The 25,070-nt window shown below is 49.1% G+C and overlaps 1 protein-coding gene across 2 annotated transcripts in view; it reads right to left on the bottom strand.

Moving 5' to 3' along the window:
• The window catches only part of LOC141074887 (uncharacterized), a 305,789-nt gene that overhangs the window by 77,917 nt on the left and 202,802 nt on the right, over window positions 1-25,070 (bottom strand). Inside the window, exons 2-4 of one of the 2 annotated variants that reach the window (XM_073562194.1) lie at window positions 18,058-18,141; window positions 17,559-17,697; window positions 12,221-12,271 (exon numbers count right to left, since the gene is read on the bottom strand). In XM_073562194.1, coding sequence (XP_073418295.1) covers window positions 12,221-12,271; window positions 17,559-17,697; window positions 18,058-18,141 — 274 coding nt within the window. The remainder of the gene's footprint in view (window positions 1-12,220; window positions 12,272-17,558; window positions 17,698-18,057; window positions 18,142-25,070) is intronic. The other variant, XM_073562195.1, reaches the window with a different exon arrangement.

The raw sequence follows: 25,070 nt of genomic DNA, 5'->3' as shown, positions 1-25,070 counted from the left end.
CAGGGCCCATTGTTGTAATTGTGTCCCCGATGTTCCCTTGTTTGTTTGCTGGTTGGTGACCGACCAATCGTTGGGTCATGTCGCACTGGTCAGTCACTCCGTGACTACAGGGGAGAGGTTGAACCAAGTCCACCCTGTCATATCCATCTTCCTAGGTGATGAGAGCTCGCAGCCCTGAATATGAGAGGTAGATTTACACCACAGCACTGAGCAAAGGCAGACATGACAGTGGGAGGGGACCAATAATGCCTTCACTTTCCATAGCTGTTTAGATTTTAAGTAAGGGGATCCTGCTTTAGCTTCCTGTTGTACCTCTCGCTTCCTCTTGGTGTTTTACAGGGAAAGTGGCATCAATTTTTTTTTTCAACAATTAAAAAAATGTAAAGTATTAATGTTTAAATTAAAAAATACTGAAATAAAATATGAAAAATAGCTTAGGATGCTGACGGTCCATTGAGGTACGTGGCCACGTGACCCGATTGTCCCAACCTGGCTTCTCTAAACGTCTCTTTGGGGCAAGGAGACCTTATTGTTTCAACCTGACTTCTCAAAAAGGGGCCAGGTGATCGGATGATCGCAATATGGCTTCTCCAAACACCTACATGGGGCAAAGCGACCGGATGGTACCGATCTGGCTTCTCTGAACGACTCCATGGGGCCAGGTGACCTGATTGTCCCAACCTAGCTTCTCCCAAAGACTCCATTGGATCAGTGATGGTCAATGAATCCGATCTGTATCCCTTCAGCTGGGGCCATGGTCTCTTAAGCTGGCATCCTGTAGAGTGTATCTAATCTGTATTCCTCCAGTTGGAGCCATGCTACCCTGGCTGTTGTTCTGTAGAGTTTCTCTCCAGAAGGATAGAGGTCCTTTTTATACCCACACCTGTCCTTCAGGACACCATTCATAGGTCAGGGGTTAAGATGGGATGAGGTCAACTCTCACTGTTCAATTATTCAATCAATCTGCATAGTTTGTCCGTCAATGTTTTCAGGTCAACAAGCTGCATGGACTGACACAATGCGTAATCCACATTTTAGCAAATATTGATTGTTCAGTTACACTGCGTCCCTCTCTCCCAAGGCTAAACAGCAATTCAAGAGTCAACGTTCAGGCTCATATAAATAATGGTCTATGTATCCTGACCTACTGAAAAATAACAACTGTTAGTGCTTTGTTTTTTTTAATTAGGGTTGTTGATGGTTGAATCCATTTAAGGTCCTTCTAATGGAGGTTTAGAAGGCAGGTGGAAGTTGCATGCCAGTCACAGGTGACTATTTATATCTACTAGAGGATGTAAAACATCATGGTGGTGATCACACTCGGCTTCAGTGGCCAGCCTGAGGGATGCCACATGGTAACGTCAATCATGGATAGGCACTGTGATTAAGACCAGGAGGGAGGATCTCCAATAGGGTCATTGGTGCCCTGAATGTTTTCTCAGGTACATAAGTAGGTGGATGGCATAAAAACAAATAGAAGAGAACCACAAGGTGAATAAGTCATGACAATTATGGAATAAAACAGAACTTGTTTAGGTAATCAACTTGTGGGGTTGTAAAAATTGAGCACAACGTCATTAAATGCTTTAAAATGCATAAGGCAATGCAGCTACTGTCCTTCTCCCAAGGTTGTGGATATCAAATGACGCAGAGAGGCAATGATAGAAAAGATAAAGGTTTGTGGAACGTTGTCCAAATAAACTGAAAAAAACAGATCCTGGTGCAAAATGGATAAAAATCTCATTTATTCTGTAATCTGAAATACGCAACGCGTTTCAGGGCTAGAGGTTCATTTATCAGGTGAAAGAGATATGTACCCAAAGAGCATTCTATTATTATTATTTTATAATTTAGCGGTCTTCAGCTCGATATAGAGCTATGGCGACTTGATGGATGAACGCTCTGTATAACAATTGACCTTGTGCAGCCTAGATAAGTCCACCAGGATTTTCTATACTGTTATCTTGATAGTATCAAGCAACTGGATTGCTTGTCTTCATCTTCATCTTCTTCCTTCTATTCTTCCGACCATGATGTCTTCTCCAGTGATTGCTCTCCTTGTATGATGTGTCCAAAGTAGGCAAGTCATAGCTTGGCGATCCTTGCTTCGAGTGATATGTCTGGCCTGGCTTGACTTGTTTCCAAATGAATTTGTTTGTTCTTCTTGCCATCCATGGTATTGATATCATCATTCTCCAGCACCACAAAGCTTTGATTCTTCTTCTGTCTTGTTTCTTTATTGACCAGGTTTCGTATCCATATGCTACAACAGAAAAGACTAGACTATGTATACGAGCAGATTCTTCATCACCAGTGAAATGTTCCTGGATTTGAAGACCTTGTCCAGTGACTTCATTGTTGATTGGCCGCCCATGGCTAATCTCCTATAAACTTCTGTTGTCATTGTTGCACCTTGAGTGATCATTTATATAAAAATTTGAGGTCCTTTACGACTTCCATTTTGTCGCAGTCCATCTGAAATGTATCCCGGTCATGCTCGGCAGTAGTCAATATCTTTGTCTTTTTTACGTTGCGTAGCAGTCCACCAAGAGATAGCGATAGGTGCACAAAGAGTATCCGAAATCTGATAAATACATTAAGAAAGAGCACCAACGAAAGAGTGGCCGTCCTCATCCTAAGCCAATAATATTATTACATAAAAACGGTTCAAAAAGTGTGTGCAATATGCAAGCTAATGCGAAGATTAACAGATGTAACAAATGTAATATTAAATGTAATATTAAAAGGAGAGTGATCAATTATTCCTCAGTAGTGACGAGCCACTAATAAATAAAAGCCATGAATCGCTACTTGGTATCCACAGAACAAGAGTAGAAATGTAAAGTGCTGTGATCGGTGGAGCGCATGAGCGGAGTTATCGCATGCTGTCCCCACGGTGAAGTGGAGTGATTGGGGGTGCGCATGAGCGGAGTTGTCGCTTTCTGTCCCCACGGTGAAGTGGAGTGATTGGGGGTGCGCATGAGCGGAGTTGTCGCATTCTGTCCCCACGGTGAAGTGGAGTGATTGGGAGTGCGCATGAGCGGAGTTGTCGCATTCTGTCCCCATGGTGAAGTGCTGTGATCGGTGGAGCGCATGAGCGGAGTTGTCGCATGCTGTCCCCACGGTGAAGTGGAGTGATTGGGGGTGCGCATGAGCGGCGTTGTCGCATTCTGTCCCCACGGTGAAGTGGAGTGATTGGGGGTGCGCATGAGCGGAGTTGTCGCATTCTGTCCCCACGGTGAAGTGGAGTGATTGGGGGTGCGCATGAGCGGAGTTGTCGCATTCTGTCCCCACGGTGAAGTGCTGTGATTGGTGGAGCGCATGAGCGGAGTTGTCGCATTCTGTCCCCATGGTGAAGTGCTGTGATCGGTGGAGCGCATGAGCGGAGTTGTCGCATGCTGTCCCCACGGTGAAGTGGAGTGATTGGGGGTGCGCATGAGCGGCGTTGTCGCATTCTGTCCCCACGGTGAAGTGGAGTGATTGGGGGTGCGCATGAGCGGAGTTGTCGCATTCTGTCCCCACGGTGAAGTGGAGTGATTGGGAGTGCGCATGAGCGGAGTTGTCGCATTCTGTCCCCATGGTGAAGTGCTGTGATCGGTGGAGCGCATGAGCGGAGTTGTCGCATGCTGTCCCCACGGTGAAGTGGAGTGATTGGGGGTGCGCATGAGCGGCGTTGTCGCATTCTGTCCCCACGGTGAAGTGGAGTGATTGGGGGTGCGCATGAGCGGAGTTGTCGCATTCTGTCCCCACGGTGAAGTGGAGTGATTGGGGGTGCGCATGAGCGGAGTTGTCGCATTCTGTCCCCATGGTGAAGTGCTGTGATCGGTGGAGCGCATGAGCGGAGTTGTCGCATGCTGTCCCCACGGTGAAGTGGAGTGATTGGGGGTGCGCATGAGCGGCGTTGTCGCATTCTGTCCCCACGGTGAAGTGGAGTGATTGGGGGTGCGCATGAGCGGAGTTGTCGCATTCTGTCCCCACGGTGAAGTGCTGTGATTGGTGGAGCACATGAGCGGCGTTGTCGCATGCTGTCCCCATGGTGAAGTGCTGTGATCGGTGGAGCGCATGAGCGGAGTTGTTGCATGCTGTCCCCACGGTGAAGTGCTGTGATTGGTGGTGCACATGAGCGGAGTAGTCGTATGCTGTCCCCAAGGTAAAGTGCTGTGATCGGTGGAGCGCATTAGCGGAGTTGTCACATGCTGTCCCCACTGTGAAGTGCTGTGATCGGTGGATAGCATGAGTGGATCTGTCGCATGCTGTCCCCACGGTGAAGTGTTGTGATCAGTGGAGCGCATGAGTGGAGCTGTCGCACGTTGTCCCCACGATGAAGTGCTGTGATCGGTGGCGTGCATGAGCGGAGTTGTCACATGCTGTCCCCACGGTGAAGTGCTGTGATCGGTGGAGTGCATGAGTGGAGCTGTCGCATGCTGTCCCCACGGTGAAGTGCTGTGATTGGTGGAGCGCATGAGTGGAGCTGTCGCACGCTGATTCCATGGTAAAGTGCTGTGATCGGTGAAGTGCATGAGTGGAGTATTCGTATGCTGTCCCCATGGTGAAGTGCTGTGATCGGTGGAGCGCATGAGCGGAGCTGTCGCATGCTGTCCCCACGGTGAAGTGCTGTGATCGGTGGAGTGCATGAGCGGAGTTGTCGCACGCTGTCTCCACGGTGAAGTGCTGTGATTGGTGGAGCGCATGAGTGGAGCTGTCACATGCTGTCCCTACGGTGAAGTGCTGTGATCGGTGGAGCGCATGAGCGGAGTTGTCACATGCTGTCCCCACTGTGAAGTGCTGTGATCGGTGGAGCGCATGAGCGGAGTTGTCGCATGCTGTCCCCACTGTGAAGTGCTGTGATTGGTGGAGCGCATGAGTGGAGCTGTCGCATGCTGTCCCCACGGTGAAGTGCTGTGATCGGTGGAGCGCATGAGCGGAGTTGTCACATGCTGTCCCCACTGTGAAGTGCTGTGATCGGTGGATAGCATGAGTTGGGCTGTCGCATGCTGTCCCCACGGTAAAGTGCTGTGATCGGTGGAGCGCATGAGCGGAGTCATCACATGCTGTCCCCACGGTAAAGTGCTGTGATCGGTGGAGTGCATGAGTGGAGCTGTCGCATGCTGTCCCCATGGTGAAGTGTTGTGATCGGTGGAGTGCATGAGTGGAGCTGTCGCATGCTGTCCCCACGGTAAAGTGCTGTGATCGGTGGAGTGCATGAGTGGAGCTGTCGCATGCTGTCCCCACGGTGAAGTGTTGTGATCGGTGGAGTGCATGAGTGGAGCTGTCGCATGCTGTCCCCACGGTGAAGTGCTGTGATTGGTGGAGCGCATGAGTGGAGCTGTCGCACGCTGATCCCATGGTAAAGTGCTGTGATCGGTGAAGTGCATGAGTGGAGTATTCGCATGCTGTCCCCATGGTGAAGTGCTGTGATCGGTGGAGCGCATGAGTGGAGCTGTCGCATGCTGTCCCCACGGTGAAGTGCTGTGATTGGTGGAGCGCATGAGCGGAGTTGCCGCATGCTGTCCCCATGGTGAAGTGCTGTGATCGGTGGAGCGCATGAGCAGAGTTGTCGCATGCTGTCCCCATGGTGAAGTGCTGTGATTGGTGGAGCGCATGAGTGGAGCTGTCGCATGCTGTCCCCACGGTGAAGTGGTGTGATCGGTGGAGTGCATGAGCGGACTTGTCGCACGCTGTCCCCACGGTGAAGTGCTGTGATTGGTGGAGCGCATGAGTGGAGCTGTCGCATGCTGTCCCCACGGTGAAGTGGTGTGATCGGTGGAGCGCATGAGCGGAGTTGTCGCATGCTGTCCCCACGGTGAAGTGGTGTGATCGGTGGAGCGCATGAGCGGAGTTGTCGCATGCTGTCCCAACGGTGAAGTGCTGTGATTGGTGGAGCGCATGAGGGGAGCTGTCGCATGCTGTCCCCACGGTGAAGTGGTGTGATCGGTGGAGCGCATGAGCGGAGTTGTCGCATGCTGTCCCCACGGTAAAGTGGAGTGATTGGTGGAGCGCATGAGTGGAGCTGTCGCATGCGGTCCCCACGGTAAAGTGCTGTGATCGGTGGAGTGCATGAGTGGAGCTGTCGCATGCTGTCCCCACGGTGAAGTGTTGTGATCGGTGGAGTGCATGAGTGGAGCTGTTGCATGCTGTCCCCACGGTGAAGTGCTGTGATTGGTGGAGCGCATGAGTAGAGCTGTCGCACGCTGATCCCATGGTAAAGTGCTGTGATCGGTGAAGTGCATGAGTGGAGTATTCGCATGCTGTCCCCATGGTGAAGTGCTGTGATCGGTGGAGCGCATGAGTGGAGCTGTCGCATGCTGTCCCCACGGTGAAGTGCTGTGATTGGTGGAGCGCATGAGCGGAGTTGCCGCATGCTGTCCCCACGGTAAAGTGGAGTGATTGGTGGTGTGCATGAGCGGAGTTGTCGCATGCTGTCCCCATGGTGAAGTGCTGTGATCGGTGGAGCGCATGAGCAGAGTTGTCGCATGCTTTCCCCATGGTGAAGTGCTGTGATTGGTGGAGCGCATGAGTGGAGCTGTCGCACGCTGTCCCCACGGTGAAGTGGTGTGATCGGTGGAGTGCATGAGCGGAGTTGTCGCACGCTGTCCCCACGGTGAAGTGCTGTGATTGGTGGAGCGCATGAGTGGAGCTGTCGCACGCTGTCCCCACGGTGAAGTGGTGTGATCGGTGGAGTGCATGAGCGGAGTTGTCGCATGCTGTCCCCACGGTGAAGTGGTGTGATCGGTGGAGCGCATGAGCGGAGTTGTCGCATGCTGTCCCCACGGTGAAGTGCTGTGATTGCTGGAGCGCATGAGTGGAGCTGTCGCATGCTGTCCCCACGGTGAAGTGGTGTGATCGGTGGAGCGCATGAGCGGAGTTGTCGCATGCTGTCCCCACGGTAAAGTGGAGTGATTGGTGGAGCGCATGAGTGGAGCTGTCGCATGCTGTCCCCACGGTAAAGTGCTGTGATCGGTGGAGTGCATGAGTGGAGCTGTCGCATGCTGTCCCCACGGTGAAGTGTTGTGATCGGTGGAGTGCATGAGTGGAGCTGTCGCATGCTGTCCCCACGGTGAAGTGCTGTGATTGGTGGAGCGCATGTGTAGAGCTGTCGCACGCTGATCCCATGGTAAAGTGCTGTGATCGGTGAAGTGCATGAGTGGAGTATTCGCATGCTGTCCCCATCGTGAAGTGCTGTGATCGGTGGAGCGCATGAGTGGAGCTGTCGCATGCTGTCCCCAGGGTGAAGTGCTGTGATTGGTGAAGCGCATGAGTGGAGTTGCCGCATGCTGTCCCCACGGTAAAGTGGAGTGATTGGTGGTGTGCATGAGCGGAGTTGTCGCATGCTGTCCCCATGGTGAAGTGCTGTGATCGGTGGAGCGCATGAGCAGAGTTGTCGCATGCTGTCCCCATGGTGAAGTGCTGTGATTGGTGGCGCGCATGAGTGGAGCTGTCGCACACTGTCCCCACGGTGAAGTGGTGTGATCGGTGGAGTGCATGAGCGGAGTTGTCGCACGCTGTCCCCACGGTGAAGTGCTGTGATTGGTGGAGCGCATGAGTGGAGCTGTCGCACGCTGTCCCCACGGTGAAGTGGTGTGATCGGTGGAGTGCATGAGCGGAGTTGTCGCATGCTGTCCCCACGGTGAAGTGGTGTGATCGGTGGAGCGCATGAGCGGAGTTGTCGCATGCTGTCCCCACGGTGAAGTGCTGTGATTGGTGGAGCGCATGAGTGGAGCTGTCGCATGCTGTCCCCACGGTGAAGTGGTGTGATCGGTGGAGCGCATGAGCGGAGTTGTCGCATGCTGTCCCCACGGTAAAGTGGAGTGATTGGTGGAGCGCATGAGTGGAGCTGTCGCATGCTGTCCCCACGGTAAAGTGCTGTGATCGGTGGAGTGCATGAGTGGAGCTGTCGCATGCTGTCCCCACGGTGAAGTGCTGTGATTGGTGGAGCGCATGAGTAGAGCTGTCGCACGCTGATCCCATGGTAAAGTGCTGTGATCGGTGAAGTGCATGAGTGGAGTATTCGCATGCTGTCCCCATGGTGAAGTGCTGTGATCGGTGGAGCGCAGGAGTGGAGCTGTCGCATGCTGTCCCCAGGGTGAAGTGCTGTGATTGGTGGAGCGCATGAGCGGAGTTGCCGCATGCTGTCCCCACGGTAAAGTGGAGTGATTGGTGGTGTGCATGAGCGGAGTTGTCGCATGCTGTCCCCATGGTGAAGTGCTGTGATCGGTGGAGCGCATGAGCAGAGTTGTCGCATGCTGTCCCCATGGTGAAGTGCTGTGATTGGTGGAGCGCATGAGTGGAGCTGTCGCACGCTGTCCCCACGGTGAAGTGGTGTGATCGGTGGAGTGCATGAGCGGAGTTGTCGCACGCTGTCCCCACGGTGAAGTGCTGTGATTGGTGGAGCGCATGAGTGGAGCTGTCGCACGCTGTCCCCACGGTGAAGTGGTGTGATCGGTGGAGTGCATGAGCGTAGTTGTCGCATGCTGTCCCCACGGTGAAGTGCTGTGATTGGTGGAGCGCATGAGTGGAGCTGTCGCATGCTGTCCCCACGGTGAAGTGGTGTGATCGGTGGAGCGCATGAGCAGAGTTGTCGCATGCTGTCCCCACGGTAAAGTGGAGTGATTGGTGGAGCGCATGAGTGGAGCTGTCGCATGCTGTCCCCATGGTGAAGTGCTGTGATCGGTGGAGCGCATGAGCAGAGTTGTCGCACGCTGTCCCCATGGTAAAGTGCTGTGATCGGTGGAGCGCATGAGCGGAGTTGTCGCATGCTGTCCCCACAGTAAAGTGGAGTGATTGGTGGAGCGCATGAGTGGAGCTGTCGCATGCTGTCCCCATGGTGAAGTGCTGTGATCAGTGGAGCGCATGAGTGGAGCTGTCGCATGCTGTCCCCATGGTGAAGTGCTGTGATCGGTGGAGCGCATGAGCAGAGTTGTCGCACGCTGTCCCCATGGTAAAGTGCTGTGATCGGTGGAGCGCATGAGCGGAGTTGTCGCACGCTGTCCCCATGGTGAAGTGCTGTGATTGGTGGAGCGCATGAGCGGAGTTGTCGCACGCTGTCCCCATGGTGAAGTGCTGTGATCGGTGGAGTGCATGAGCAGAGTTGTCGCATGCTGTCCCCACGGTGAAGTGGTGTGATCGGTGGAGCGCATGAGCGGAGTTGTCGCATGCTGTCCCCACTGTGAAGTGGTGTGATCGGTGGAGCGCATGAGCGGAGTTGTCGCATGCTGTCCCCACTGTGAAGTGGTGTGATCGGTGGAGCGCATGAGTGGAGCTGTCGCATGCTGTCCCCACGGTAAAGTGGAGTGATTGGTGGTGTGCATGAGCGGAGTTGTCGCATGCTGTCCCCATGGTAAAGTGGAGTGATTGGTGGTGTGCATGAGCGGAGTTGTCGTATGCTGTCCCCATGGTGAAGTGCTGTGATTGGTGGAGCGCATGAGTGGAGTTGTCGTATGCTGTCCCCATGGTAAAGTGCTGTGATCGGTGGAGCGCATGAGTGGAGTTGTCGCATGCTGTCCCCACGGTAAAGTGGAGTGATTGGTGGAGCGCATGAGTGGAGCTGTCGCATGCTGTCCCCACGGTAAAGTGGAGTGATTGGTGGAGCGCATGAGTGGAGCTGTCGCATGCTGTCCCCATGGTGAAGTGCTGTGATCAGTGGAGCGCATGAGTGGAGCTGTCGCATGCTGTCCCCATGGTGAAGTGCTGTGATCGGTGGAGCGCATGAGCAGAGTTGTCGCACGCTGTCCCCATGGTAAAGTGCTGTGATCGGTGGAGCGCATGAGCGGAGTTGTCGCACGCTGTCCCCATGGTGAAGTGCTGTGATTGGTGGAGCGCATGAGCGGAGTTGTCGCACGCTGTCCCCATGGTGAAGTGCTGTGATCGGTGGAGCGCATGAGCGGAGTTGTCGCATGCTGTCCCCACGGTGAAGTGGTGTGATCGGTGGAGCGCATGAGCGGAGTTGTCGCATGCTGTCCCCACTGTGAAGTGGTGTGATCGGTGGAGCGCATGAGCGGAGTTGTCGCATGCTGTCCCCACGGTAAAGTGGAGTGATTGGTGGTGTGCATGAGCGGAGTTGTCGCATGCTGTCCCCACGGTAAAGTGGAGTGATTGGTGGTGTGCATGAGCGGAGTTGTCGTATGCTGTCCCCATGGTGAAGTGCTGTGATTGGTGGAGCGCATGAGTGGAGTTGTCGCATGCTGTCCCCATGGTAAAGTGCTGTGATCGGTGGAGCGCATGAGCGGAGTTGTCGCACGCTGTCCCCATGGTGAAGTGCTGTGATTGGTGGAGCGCATGAGCGGAGTTGTCGCACGCTGTCCCCATGGTGAAGTGCTGTGATCGGTGGAGTGCATGAGCGGAGTTGTCGCATGCTGTCCCCACTGTGAAGTGGTGTGATCGGTGGAGCGCATGAGTGGAGTTGTCGCATGCTGTCCCCATGGTAAAGTGGAGTGATCGGTGGAGCGCATGAGCAGAGTTGTCGCACGCTGTCCCCATGGTGAAGTGCTGTGATTGGTGGAGCGCATGAGTGAAGTTGTCGCATGCTGTCCCCATGGTAAAGTGCTGTGATCGGTGGAGCGCATAAGCAGAGTTGTCGCACGCTGTCCCCATGGTAAAGTGCTGTGATCGGTGGAGCGCATGAGTGGAGTTGTCGCATGCTGTCCCCATGGTAAAGTGCTGTGATCGGTGGAGCGCATGAGCAGAGTTGTCGCACGCTGTCCCCATGGTAAAGTGCTGTGATCGGTGAAGTGCATGAGTGGAGCTGTCGCATGCTGTCCCCATGGTAAAGTGCTGTGATTGGTGGAGCGCATGAGTGGAGCTGTCGCACGCTGTCCCCATGGTAAAGTGCTGTGATCGGTGGAGCGCATGAGTGGAGCTGTCGCATGCTGTCCCCATGGTAAAGTGCTGTGATCGGTGGAGCGCATGAGTGGAGCTGTCACACGCTGTCCCCATGGTAAAGTGCTGTGATCGGTGGAGCGCATGAGTGGAGCTGTCGCATGCTGTCCCCATGGTAAAGTGCTGTGATCGGTGGAGCGCATGAGCAGAGTTGTCGCACGCTGTCCCCACGGTAAAGTGCTGTGATCGGTGAAGTGCATGAGTGGAGCTGTCGCATGCTGTCCCCATGGTAAAGTGCTGTGATCGGTGGAGCGCATGAGCGGAGTTGTCGCACGCTGTCCCCATGGTAAAGTGCTGTGATTGGTGGAGCGCATGAGTGGAGCTGTCGCACGCTGTCCCCATGGTAAAGTGCTGTGATCGGTGGAGCGCATGAGTGGAGTTGTCGCACGCTGTCCCCATGGTAAAGTGCTGTGATCGGTGGAGCGCATGAGTGGAGCTGTCGCATGCTGTCCCCATGGTAAAGTGCTGTGATCGGTGGAGCGCATGAGCAGAGTTGTCGCACGCTGTCCCCATGGTAAAGTGCTGTGATCGGTGAAGTGCATGAGTGGAGCTGTCGCATGCTGTCCCCATGGTAAAGTGCTGTGATCGGTGAAGTGCATGAGTGGAGCTGTCGCATGCTGTCCCCATGGTAAAGTGCTGTGATCGGTGAAGTGCATGAGTGGAGCTGTCGCACGCTGTCCCCACGGTAAAGTGCTGTGATCGGTGAAGTGCATGAGTGGAGTTGTCGCACGCTGTCCCCATGGTAAAGTGCTGTGATCGGTGAAGTGCATGAGTGGAGCTGTCGCATGCTGTCCCCATGGTAAAGTGCTGTGATCGGTGAAGTGCATGAGTGGAGCTGTCGCATGCTGTCCCCATGGTAAAGTGCTGTGATCGGTGAAGTGCATGCATAGAATAGCAGGGCTGCGTCACAAGGGTGAGGCCAATCGTTAGATTATTACCACTGGATTCAGCAGTGAATCGTTCGTAGGATATATTGGATCGTCATATTGCTACAGCAATGAACAGGTGATATATCGCAGCATCATGTTGCTGGCGGTATTAATATTTCAGTGTTGCGTTGTTTTACATGTTTTTATAGCCAATATGATGTACAACAAGAAACATGTAACAAATCCCGGATTTCTATCATGAAGACGGTGTTAGTTCTTGATAAGAATACAGTCACTGTTTTTCCTTCCATTTTATTTCTCTGTATTGATTTTAATATTATTTTTATTTTAGTCATTCTTTATTACTTATAATATAATAATAGTTACCGTCTTGTTTATGACTATTGATCGATCTTAGAATAAAACATTTACAAATCAGGACACAGAGCTCTACGACAAGAAGAAGCCATCCTGACCTGCTCAATGGGGCAGCTGGCGACGTCACTGTAGTTGTTCTTGATGTTGGTCTATATAAAATATTAGATGAAAACGTTATGAGATTCAAACACCGGCCGCAGACTTATATCTGAGCAAACAAAGGAATGAAAAGGTAGCTGTACAAAATGCTGCGAGTGTTGTGAGGGTGCAGCACCTCTGCTTCCATTGTTATGACTCACAAACCCTTTATCTAGGACTTACAAGGGCTCAATAAGAAACCTGGTGAGGTCCATTGTGTATAGGGTACATTGTGAGGAGAAAGGTTGGTAGCATGGTTATGTCCTTCGAGAGGGCGTTACTGATGACTGAAGCCTACAGACGGTATGACCTGACCTGGAAATTTCATGCAGAGATAACCGGATTCCAATAGATGGTTAACATGGTGAGAGGTGACTTCCCAGAGTGGACTGGAGGAGGAGTAGGACTTCATACACTTTTCTCCATCATTTGATCGGGGACATTCCAGAAGCTTATTGTCTACATGCACATTATACCAAAGTCAGATGAACTTGCCAATATCGATGGGTTCGGCCAACAATCTAATGTGTGTGGGGCCCCCAACAAATAATGTTACAAGAGATAAAGATCTGAATGACTTATTTTGCTTGCTGATCCTTTAGGTCAGAGATAAGCCACCACCAGAAATGTCTGACAGCAGCTCTTTCATAGAGATCATAGGTCGCACATCAACGTATGTATGGGAAAGTCAGCTGAGTTCAGCCAATGATTATCCACAGTGTATGATGGGATTTAGGGACTTGATATGAACAACCCCAAACATCCATCACCCACAAGTGATTTTGAAGGTTAGAATTGTTGGCGGTGAATGACCTTCTGAAGCTCGGGAGAAGGATTGATCTGTGTCACAATAAATGTTTGGTACGTTCACTATTAAAAAATGAGAGTCAAAAAAACCTTACACAGGGAAGATGTAATCACAGGAACCTTACACAAGGAAGGGCTAATCACAGGAACCTTACACAAGGAAGGGCTAATCACAGGAACCTTACACACGGAAGGTGTAATCACAGGTACCTTACACAAGGAAGGGCTAAGCACAGGAACCTTACACAAGGAAGAGTTAATCACAGGATCCTTACACATGGAAGGTGTAATCACAGGATCCTTACAAATGGAAGGTGTCACGATCCATTTTTGGATCTGTCAGATTCTGGATTATCTGATATAACTTTTTTCCCCCCAGTGGCCGCTGGTTTTACTGCAACTGTAGTTGGTCTACGTGTGGGTTTTTGCCCCCCCGGTGGCCGCTGGTGTTACTGCATGTTAAGATTAGTCAACTGCTGGTGACCACTCACTCCTTCCTATATAAGGTCACCTGATCCACCAACTAGCTGTTGGTAATACTGGTCATTTGGAAGCCAACCGTCTGAAGAGAGGAGTGTCCTGGAGCAGTGCTGTTGCAGCTTTCTGGAGCCTTGGTGTTTCTGCTGGAAGCTGTGTCCAGGTGCCTTACTCTGCGGTCCTGTGCATGACTGTAGAGCAAGCTAAGTTTGTTTATTTTTCCCTGTCTGTTATCTTCCCTGGTGTTTATTAGTATGGTGGTGAGGACCAGTGTCCGCACTTGCCAGTTCCCTAGTAAGGGATAGGTGAAGGGCAAGTGAGGGACTCAGGTATCCTGGTTGGCAACAAGTTGAAAGAACCTGTATAGGGAACGTGAGGAGAGTCAGGGCTCTTCCTTAGGAGAGTGCAGGAGGTGTCCACTTCCCCGTTCCCTATCATAGGGCCCACCGTTGTAATTGTTTCCCCGGTGTCCCCTTGTCTGTCTTATTGTTTTGTGACCGACCGATCGTAAGGTCACGTCACACAAAGCCAGAGATACCGTGACAGAAGGTGTAATAACAGGATTCTTATATATGGAAGGTGTATTCACAGGAACCTTACACATGGAAGGTGTAATCACAGGATCCTTACATATGGAAGGTCAAACAAGAATAGAGTACACGTCACTCCGTCTTCGAGGTGCACGGAAAAGGATACCACTCCTCAAAATGTATAGCATAAGAAATTCCAGCACTCAAAAGAAATATATGCAGAAGAAATTTATTTGTACAACAGATTCTCCCAAAATTATATGACGTTTCGGTCTACAACTCAGACCTTCTTCAGACTAGAGGTATGGAGATATATGTGAGCATGTAAAGTCCATGGAAGGCAGCCACAATAAGGCTTTACCACGGGGCGACCCAGCCCCCCTGCCAGCACTGCGTGCACGCCTGACTATGTGCCCACAGGGACTCTCTCCCTTTTTCCCAAGACCTTGATATCTCTCTCCTCCCCTCCAGAAAGGAGAATATTGCTACTTATCGTGGCTGCCTTCCATGGACTTTCCATGCTCACATATATCTCCATACCTCTAGTCTGATGAAGGTCTGAGTTGTAGACCGAAACATCATATAATTTTGGGAGAATCTGTAGTACAAATAAATTTCTTCTGCATATATTTCTTTTGAGTGCCGGAATTTTTGTTATACTATACATATGGAAGGTGTAATCACAGGATCCTTACATATGGAAGGTGTAATCACGGGAACCTTACACATGGAAGGGCTAATCACAGGATCCTTACATATAGAAGGGCTAATCACAGGATCCTTACATATAGAAGGGCTAATCACAGGAACCTTACACATGGAAGGTGTAATCACAGGATCCTTACATATGGAAGGTGTAATCAGAGGATCCTTACATATGGAAGGTGTAATCACAGGATCCTTACATATGGAAGGTGTAATCACAGGATCCTTACATATGGAAGGTGTAATCACAGGATCCTTACATATGGAAGGGCTAATCACAGGATCCTTACATATGGAAGGGCTAATCACAGGAACCTTAAACATGGAAGATGTAATCACAGGATCCTTACATATGGAAGATGTAATCACAGGATCCTTACACATGGAAGGTGTAATCACAGGATCCTTACATATGGAAGGGCTAATCACGGGAACCTTACACATGGAAGATGTAATCACGGGAACCTTACACATGGAAGGTGTAATCACAGGAACCTTACACATGGAAGATGTAATCACAGGATCCTTACACATGGAAGGTGTAATCACAGGATCCTTACATATGAAAGGGCTAATCACGGGAACCTTACACATGGAAGGGCTAATCACGGGAACCTTACACATGGAAGGTGTAATCACAGGAACCTTACACATGGAAGGTGTAATCACAGGATCCTTACACATGGAAGGGCTAATCACAGGATCCTTACACATGGAAGGTGTAATCACAGGATCCTTACATATGAAAGGGCTAATCACGGGAACCTTACACATGGAAGGGCTAATCATGGGAACCTTACACATGGAAGGTGTAATCACAGGATCCTTACACATGGAAGGTGTAATCACAGGAACCTTACACATGGAAGGTGTAATCACAGGATCCTTACACATGGAAGGGCTAATCATGGGAACCTTACACATGGAAGGTGTAATCACAGGATCCTTACACATGAAAGGGCTAATCACAGGATCCTTACATATGGAAGGTGTAATCACGGGATCCTTACATATGGAAGGGCTAATCACGGGAACCTTACACATGGAAGGGCTAATCACGGGAACCTTACACATGGAAGGTGTAATCACAGGATCCTTACACATGGAAGGGCTAATCACGGGAACCTTACACATGGAAGGGCTAATCACGGGAACCTTACACATGGAAGGTGTAATCACGGGATCCTTACATATGGAAGGGCTAATCACGGGAACCTTACACATGGAAGGGCTAATCACGGGAACCTTACACATGGAAGGGCTAATCACGGGAACCTTACACATGGAAGGTGTAATCACGGGATCCTTACATATGGAAGGGCTAATCACGGGAACCTTACACATGGAAGGGCTAATCACGGGAACCTTACACATGGAAGGGCTAATCACGGGAACCTTAAGCCCCTGATACACACTGCGATATCGCTAGCAGTATCGCTGTAAAGTCACCGATTTTGTGACGTTACAGCGATATTACTAGCGATATCGCTGCATGTGATACTTACCTACGACCGGCTCCCCCTCTGGTTATCGCTGATCGCGCGAGAAGCTGCTGGATCATTCCTCGTCGGTCACTTCCTGCGGCGCTTCCTGCTGTGAGGACGAGCGGCGCGTGGAGCCGGGCGGGAGGACGCAGGATCACCGCGTCTGACAGGTAAGTAGCGATCCCCATCCCCTGCGATGTCGCTGGTGAGATCTGCCTGTGTGGCAGCTCACTAGCAACCACCCAGCGATTCACCAGCGATCCTGACCGCGTCATGTCGCTGGTTGGGATCGCTGGTGAGTCGCTAGGTGTAACGGTACCCTTACACATGGAAGGTGTAATCACAGGATCCTTACACATGAAAGGGCTAAGCACAGGAACCTTGCACATGGAAGGTGTAATCACAGGATCCTTACACATGAAAGGGCTAAGCACAGGAACCTTGCACATGGAAGGTGTAATCACAGGATCCTTACATATGGAAGGTGTAATCACAGGAACCTTGCACATGGAAGGTGTAATCACAGGATCCTTACATATGGAAGGTGTAATCACAGGAACCTTACACATGGAAGGTGTAATCACAGGATCCTTACATATGGAAGGTGTAATCACAGGAACCTTACACATGGAAGGGCTAATCATGGGAACCTTACACATGGAAGGTGTAATCACAGGATCCTTACACATGAAAGGGCTAATCACAGGAACCTTACACATGGAAGGTGTAATCACAGGAACCTTACACATGAAAGGGCTAATCACAGGAACCTTACACATGGAAGGGCTAATCACAGGAACCTTACACATGGAAGGTGTAATCACAGGATCCTTACACATGAAAGGGCTAAGCACGGGAACCTTACATATGGAAGGTGTAATCACAGGATCTTTACACATGGAAGGTGTAATCACAGGATCCTTACATATGGAAGGAGTAATCACAGGAACCTTACACATGGAAGGTGTAATCACAGGATCCTTACATATGGAAGGAGTAATCACAGGAACCTTACACATGGAAGGTGTAATTACAAGATCCTTTCATATGAAAGGTGAAATTACAGGATCCTTACACACAGAGGGTGTGATCACAATATCATTACATACAAAGGTGTAATCACGGGATCATCACATACGGAAGTTGTGATCAGAAAAGTCTCATATTTTCAATATTACGAAGATATCTTATAGTTGATGCTAATAACCTCAGTAGCCATAGTCAGAGATGGGTGACATAGTGATACAAATACATGACGTCAAAGCAATGGATGACAGCCTCGCTGCTGTACGTACCTTGTGATCAGCGAGCCCTCACCAGGGTTTCTTCCACCTTGACATTTATTTTGTTTTTTCTCCTTACATTTGTTTATGGGTCTCGTGGACATATCTGGGAGTGGTATCAGTGAAAGTAAAGATTCAAGAATAGCTCTTCCTGTTAATTATTTTTTTTAATTAAGTGAAAGATCCCAGTCCCAGGGAACAAAAGAAACACAAAGATCATGATTATGTCACGTCCAACACATCCTTAGAAAGAAAATGTTTTTAATAAAAGCATTCTAAAAAAAAAAATATCATTATACTCATCATCATCACTCACATCATCAAGATAATTATCAACATCACGATGATGATCATCATCTTCTCACAACTTCATCTTTATCACTTTCATTCACCTTATCACAGACATCATCCATATACTCATCATTATCCAAACAGGCACCCATGTCCTCATCATCCCAACATCAACATTATCATCACAGTTATCAACAAAACAACATGGTTTCATTATTACCCTCATCACTGCTGATTTCATTTTCATCACTATCGTTTTCATCACATTCACCACGGTCTATGGTGGCGCCCAGTGCAAAGAAACCTGAGAACAGAAACCATATTACTAAGTTATTAGACACAAATCATTCAGCCCTAATACTTGTATCTAACATGAAAGATCACCCAGAATGATCTAATAAGAACCGACAGATGTCTGCAATTGATGTCCCCAGGATGTAACCAATGTTCCTCCTGTACATACTGAAGGTCAATGGTGGCCAGGGTGTCGGTTATATCACTGGAAACACCATATATTTATGGCCTGAGAACATGTTCTGCATTCAGTGTATAGAAGAATTGTAATTGGTATAATGTAGAGAGGACAGAGGATGAGTCTGCACTTGCCATAATGTAGAGAGGGCGGAGGAAGAGTCTGCTGATATGAATGAGTCACCGGAGGAGGAAAAAACAAAAATGCAGGCTAAGTCCAGAAAACCGGAGAGGTTGGTAGCTCTCGGATTGCAGACCTCTGATCCTATTCACAACAACTAACAGTAGCCGTGGAGCGTTCCTACGGTGGTCCTAGATGCCTCTTCACAGCCGGAGAACTAAATAAGCCTAAAGAAAGAAAGGGGAAATCTAAACTGGCCCAAAGCAATAGACAGCCCCCAACATGTATTGTCGGTGAAAACAGATGAAAACACAAAGACAGACAGAAAGACAGGCAGAGCAAACGATGGGGCCCAACTAACTAGATAGGAAAGGACAGAAAAGATGCTGGCTGCAATCCGCAAAAACCCTACCAAAAATGTCCCAACGCGTCTGATAGGAAAAACGGCCCTGAAGTCCCTAGACTTCAAAATCCCTATATCAGCACTCCGATATATTCTGAAGACAGAGCAAAAGAGATTTAACCGATCAGGGACAAAAATGGAAATTCAGCAGAGCCACAGCCGGGGCTGGCAGAATACAAAACTAAGCAAATCAGACAAAAAATCTCATGGAACAATAACAGAGCAAAACTTAGCTTTAGAAGACAGGAACTGAACTGGAGGCCAGAGCTCAGAGCAGAGAAATCACCAGCAACCCTACAGGGCGTCGGCTGCCTTATATCCACTCAGAGATTCCGGATGTCCAATCGCAATCCACCTGTTCAGGTGACAGGTTTCTCCCATCCAAATCAGTTTCACCACCTCCTTTCACCAGCAGAGGGAGTTCATCGGACATCAAAGGTGAACGAGAAAATGAGCTCACAACAGTCTGCTCTTGGTATAATGTAGAGAGGACAGAGGACGAGTCTGCACTTGCCATAATGTAGAGAGGACGGAGGAAGAGTCTGCACTTGGTATAATGTATAGAGGATGGAGGAAGAGTCTGCACTTTATATAATGTAGAGAGGACGGAGGAAGAGTCTGCACTTGGTATAATGTAGAGAGGACGGACGAAGAGTCTGCAATTGGTATAATGTAGAGAGGACGGAGGAAGAGTCTGTACTTGGTATAATGTAGAGAGGACAGAGGACGAGTCTGCACTTGGTATAATGTAGAGAGGAAGGAGGAAGAGTCTGTAATTGGTATAATGTAGAGAGGCCAGAGAACGAGTCTGCACTTGGTATAATGTAGAGAGGACTTAGGAAGAGTCTGCACTTGGTAAAATGTAGAGAGGACAGAGGAAGAGTCTGCTCTTGCAATAAGGTAGAGAGGACGGAGGAAGAGTCTGCACTTGGTATAATGTAGAGAGGATGGAGGAAGAGTCTGCACTTGGTATAATGTAGAGAGGATGGAGGAAGAGTCTGCATTTGGTATAATGTAGAGGGGACGGAGGAAGAGTCTGTACTTGGTATGATGTAGAGAGGAGGGAGGAAGAGTCTGCACTTGGTATAATGTAGAGAGGATGGAGGAAGAGTCTGCATTTGGTATAATGTAGAGGGGACGGAGGAAGAGTCTGTACTTGGTATGATGTAGAGAGGAGGGAGGAAGAGTCTGCACTTGGTATAATGTAGAGAGGATGGAGGAAGAGTCTGCACACAGTATAATGAGGAGGGGACGGAGGAAGAGTCTGCACTTGGTATAATGTAGAGTGGACGGAGGAAGAGTCTGCACTTGGTATAATGTAGAGTGGACGGAGGAAGAGTCTGCACTTGGTATAATGTAGAGAGGATGGAGGAAGAGTCTGCATTTGGTATAATGTAGAGGGGACGGAGGAAGAGTCTGTACTTGGTATGATGTAGAGAGGATGGAGGAAGAGTCTGCACTTGGTATAATGTAGAGAGGATGGAGGAAGAGTCTGTACTTGGTATAATGTAGAGGGGACGGAGGAAGAGTCTGCACTTGGTATAATGTAGAGAGGACAGAGGAAGAGTCTGTACTTGGTATGATGTAGAGAGGAGGGAGGAAGAGTCTGCACTTGGTATAATGTAGAGAGGATGGAGGAAGAGTCTGCACACAGTATAATGAGGAGGGGACGGAGGAAGAGTCTGCACTTGGTATAATGTAGAGAGGAAGGAGGAAGAGTCTGCACTTGGTATAATGTAGAGAGGACGGAGGAAGAGTCTGTACTTGGTATAATGTAGAGAGGACGGAGGAAGAGTCTGCACTTGGTATAATGTAGAGAGGAAGGAGGAAGAGTCTGCACTTGGTATAATGTAGAGAGGATGGAGGAAGAGTCTGCACACAGTATAATGAGGAGGGGACGGAGGAAGAGTCTGCACTTGGTATAATGTAGAGAGGACGGAGGAAGAGTCTGTACTTGGTATAATGTAGACAGGATGGAGGAAGAGTCTGCACTTGGTATAATGTAGAGAGGAAGGAGGAAGAGTCTGCACTTGGTATAATGTAGAGAGGACGGAGGAAGAGTCTGTACTTGGTATAATGTAGAGAGGACGGAGGAAGAGTCTGTACTTGGTATAATGTAGACAGGATGGAGGAAGAGTCTGCACTTGGTATAATGTAGAGAGGAAGGAGGAAGAGTCTGCACTTGGTATAATGTAGAGTGGACGGAGGAAGAGTCTGTACTTGGTATAATGTAGAGAGGACGGAGGAAGAGTCTACACTTGGTATAATGTAGAGAGGAAGGAGGAAGAGTCTGCACTTGGTATAATGTAGAGAGGAAGGAGGAAGAGTCTGCACTTGGTATAATGTAGAGTGGACGGAGGACGAGTCTGCACTTGGTATAATGTAGAGTGGACGGAGGAAGAGTCTGCACTTTGTATAATGTAGAGAGGATGGAGGAAGAGTCTGTACTTGGTATAATGTAGAGAGGATGGAGGAAGAGTCTGCACTTGGTATAATGTAGAGAGGAAGGAGGAAGAGTCTGCACTTGGTATAATGTAGAGTGGACGGAGGAAGAGTCTGCACTTGGTATAATGTAGAGAGGACAGAGGAAGAGTCTGCACTTGGTATAATGTAGAGTGGACGGAGGAAGAGTCTGTACTTGGTATAATGTAGAGAGGACGGAGTAAGAGTCTGCACTTGGTATAATGTAGAGGGGACGGAGGAAGAGTCTGTACTTGGTATAATGTAGAGAGGACGGAGGAAGAGTCTGCACTTGGTATAATGTAGAGTGGACGGAGGAAGAGTCTGCACTTGGTATAATGTAGAGAGGACGGAGGAAGAGTCTGCACTTGGTATAATGTAGAGTGGACGGAGGAAGAGTCTGCACTTGGTATAATGTAGAGAGGATGGAGGAAGAGTCTGTACTTGGTATAATGTAGAGAGGATGGAGGAAGAGTCTGCACTTGGTATAATGTAGAGAGGATGGAGGAAGAGTCTGCACTTGGTATAATGTAGAGAGGATGGAGGAAGAGTCTGTACTTGGTATAATGTAGAGAGGATGGAGGAAGAGTCTGTACTTGGTATAATGTAGAGAGGATGGAGGAAGAGTCTGTACTTGGTATAATGTAGAGAGGATGGAGGAAGAGTCTGCACTTGGTATAATGTAGAGAGGATGGAGGAAGAGTCTGCACTTGGTATAATGTAGAGAGGAAGGAGGAAGAGTCTGCACTTGGTATAATGTAGAGTGGACGGAGGAAGAGTCTGTACTTGGTATAATGTAGAGAGGACGGAGGAAGAGTCTGCACTTGGTATAATGTAGAGATGACGGAGGAAGAGTCTGCACTTGGTATAATGTAGAGAGGATGGAGGAAGAGTCTGCACTTGGTATAATGTAGAGAGGAGGGAGGAAGAGTCTGCACTTGGTATAATGTAGAGAGGATGGAGGAAGAGTCTGCACTTGGTATAATGTAGAGAGGATGGAGGAAGAGTCTGTACTTGGTATAATGTAGAGAGGAGGGAGGAAGAGTCTGCACTTGGTATAATGTAGAGAGGAAGGAGGAAGAGTCTGCACTTGGTATAATGTAGAGTGGACGGAGGAAGAGTCTGTACTTGGTATAATGTAGAGAGGACGGAGGAAGAGTCTGCACTTGGTATAATGTAAAGTGGACGGAGGAAGAGTCTGCACTTGGTATAATGTAGAGATGACGGAGGAAGAGTCTGCACTTGGTATAATGTAGAGGGGACGGAGGAAGAGTCTGTACTTGGTATAATGTAGAGAGGATGGAGGAAGAGTCTGCACTTGGTATAATGTAGAGAGGATGGAAGAAGAGTCTGCACTTGGTATAATGTAGAGATGATGGAGGAAGAGTCTGCACTTGGTATAATGTAGAGAGGAAGGAGGAAGAGTCTGCACTTGGTATAATGTAGAGAGGAGGGAGGAAGAGTCTGCACTTGGTATAATGTAGAGAGGAAGGAGGAAGAGTCTGTACTTGGTATAATGTAGAGAGGAGGGAGGAAGAGTCTGCACTTGGTATAATGTAGAGAGGAGGGAGGAAGAGTCTGCACTTGGTATAATGTAGAGAGGACGGAGGATGAGTCTGCACTTGGTATAATGTAGAGAGGAGGGAGGAAGAGTCTGCACTTGGTATAATGTAGAGAGGAGGGAGGAAGAGTCTGTACTTGGTATAATGTAGAGAGGAGGGAGGAAGAGTCTGCACTTGGTATAATGTAGAGAGGAGGGAGGAAGAGTCTGCACTTGGTATAATGTAGAGAGGAGGGAGGAAGAGTCTGCACACAGTATAATGAGGAGGGGACGGAGGAAGAGTCTGCACTTGGTATAATGTAGAGAGGACGGAGGAAGAGTCTGCATTTGGTATAATGTAGAGAGGATGGAGGAAGAGTCTGCACTTGGTATAATGTAGAGGGGAAGGAGGAAGAGTCTGTACTTGGTATAATGTAGAGAGGACGGAGGAAGAGTCTGCACTTGGTATAATGTAGAGAGGACGGAGGAAGAGTCTGCACTTGGTATAATGTAGAGGGGACGGAGGAAGAGTCTGCACTTGGTATAATGTAGAGAGGATGGAGGAAGAGTCTGCACTTGATATAATGTAGAGAGGACGGAGGAAGAGTCTGTACTTGGTATAATGTAGAGAGGAGGGAGGAAGAGTCTGCACTTGGTATAATGTAGAGAGGAAGGAGGAAGAGTCTGCACTTGGTATAATGTAGAGTGGACGGAGGAAGAGTCTGTACTTGGTATAATGTAGAGAGGACGGAGGAAGAGTCTGCACTTGGTATAATGTAAAGTGGACGGAGGAAGAGTCTGCACTTGGTATAATGTAGAGATGACGGAGGAAGAGTCTGCACTTGGTATAATGTAGAGGGGACGGAGGAAGAGTCTGTACTTGGTATAATGTAGAGAGGATGGAGGAAGAGTCTGCACTTGGTATAATGTAGAGAGGATGGAAGAAGAGTCTGTACTTGGTATAATGTAGAGAAGAGGGAGGAAGAGTCTGCACTTGGTATAATGTAGAGAGGATGGAGGAAGAGTCTGCACTTGGTATAATGTAGAGTGGACGGAGGAAGAGTCTGCACTTGGTATAATGTAGAGAGGATGGAGGAAGAGTCTGTACTTGGTATAATGTAGAGAGGAGGGAGGAAGAGTCTGCACTTGGTATAATGTAGAGAGGAGGGAGGAAGAGTCTGCACTTGGTATAATGTAGAGAGGACGGAGGATGAGTCTGCACTTGGTATAATGTAGAGAGGAGGGAGGAAGAGTCTGCACTTGGTATAATGTAGAGAGGAGGGAGGAAGAGTCTGTACTTGGTATAATGTAGAGAGGAGGGAGGAAGAGTCTGCACTTGGTATAATGTAGAGAGGAGGGAGGAAGAGTCTGCACTTGGTATAATGTAGAGAGGAGGGAGGAAGAGTCTGCACACAGTATAATGAGGAGGGGACGGAGGAAGAGTCTGCACTTGGTATAATGTAGAGAGGACGGAGGAAGAGTCTGCATTTGGTATAATGTAGAGAGGATGGAGGAAGAGTCTGCACTTGGTATAATGTAGAGGGGAAGGAGGAAGAGTCTGTACTTGGTATAATGTAGAGAGGACGGAGGAAGAGTCTGCACTTGGTATAATGTAGAGAGGACGGAGGAAGAGTCTGCACTTGGTATAATGTAGAGGGGACGGAGGAAGAGTCTGCACTTGGTATAATGTAGAGAGGATGGAGGAAGAGTCTGCACTTGATATAATGTAGAGAGGAGGGAGGAAGAGTCTGCACTTGGTATAATGTAGAGAGGAGGGAGGAAGAGTCTGTACTTGGTATAATGTAGAGAGGAGGGAGGAAGAGTCTGCACTTGGTATAATGTAGAGAGGAGGGAGGAAGAGTCTGCACACAGTATAATGAGGAGGGGACGGAGGAAGAGTCTGCACTTGGTATAATGTAGAGAGGACGGAGGAAGAGTCTGCATTTGGTATAATGTAGAGAGGATGGAGGAAGAGTCTGCACTTGGTATAATGTAGAGGGGAAGGAGGAAGAGTCTGTACTTGGTATAATGTAGAGAGGACGGAGGAAGAGTCTGCACTTGGTATAATGTAGAGAGGACGGAGGAAGAGTCTGCACTTGGTATAATGTAGAGGGGACGGAGGAAGAGTCTGCACTTGGTATAATGTAGAGAGGATGGAGGAAGAGTCTGCACTTGGTATAATGTAGAGAGGAGGGAGGAAGAGTCTGCACTTGGTATAATGTAGAGAGGAGGGAGGAA

This window comes from Dendrobates tinctorius, unplaced genomic scaffold, assembly GCF_039654945.1.
Source record: "Dendrobates tinctorius isolate UK_male_01 unplaced genomic scaffold, ASM3965494v1 ptg000342l, whole genome shotgun sequence".
Taxonomy (NCBI): domain Eukaryota; kingdom Metazoa; phylum Chordata; class Amphibia; order Anura; family Dendrobatidae; genus Dendrobates; species Dendrobates tinctorius.
This window is presented reverse-complemented; position numbering and strand designations above follow the sequence as displayed.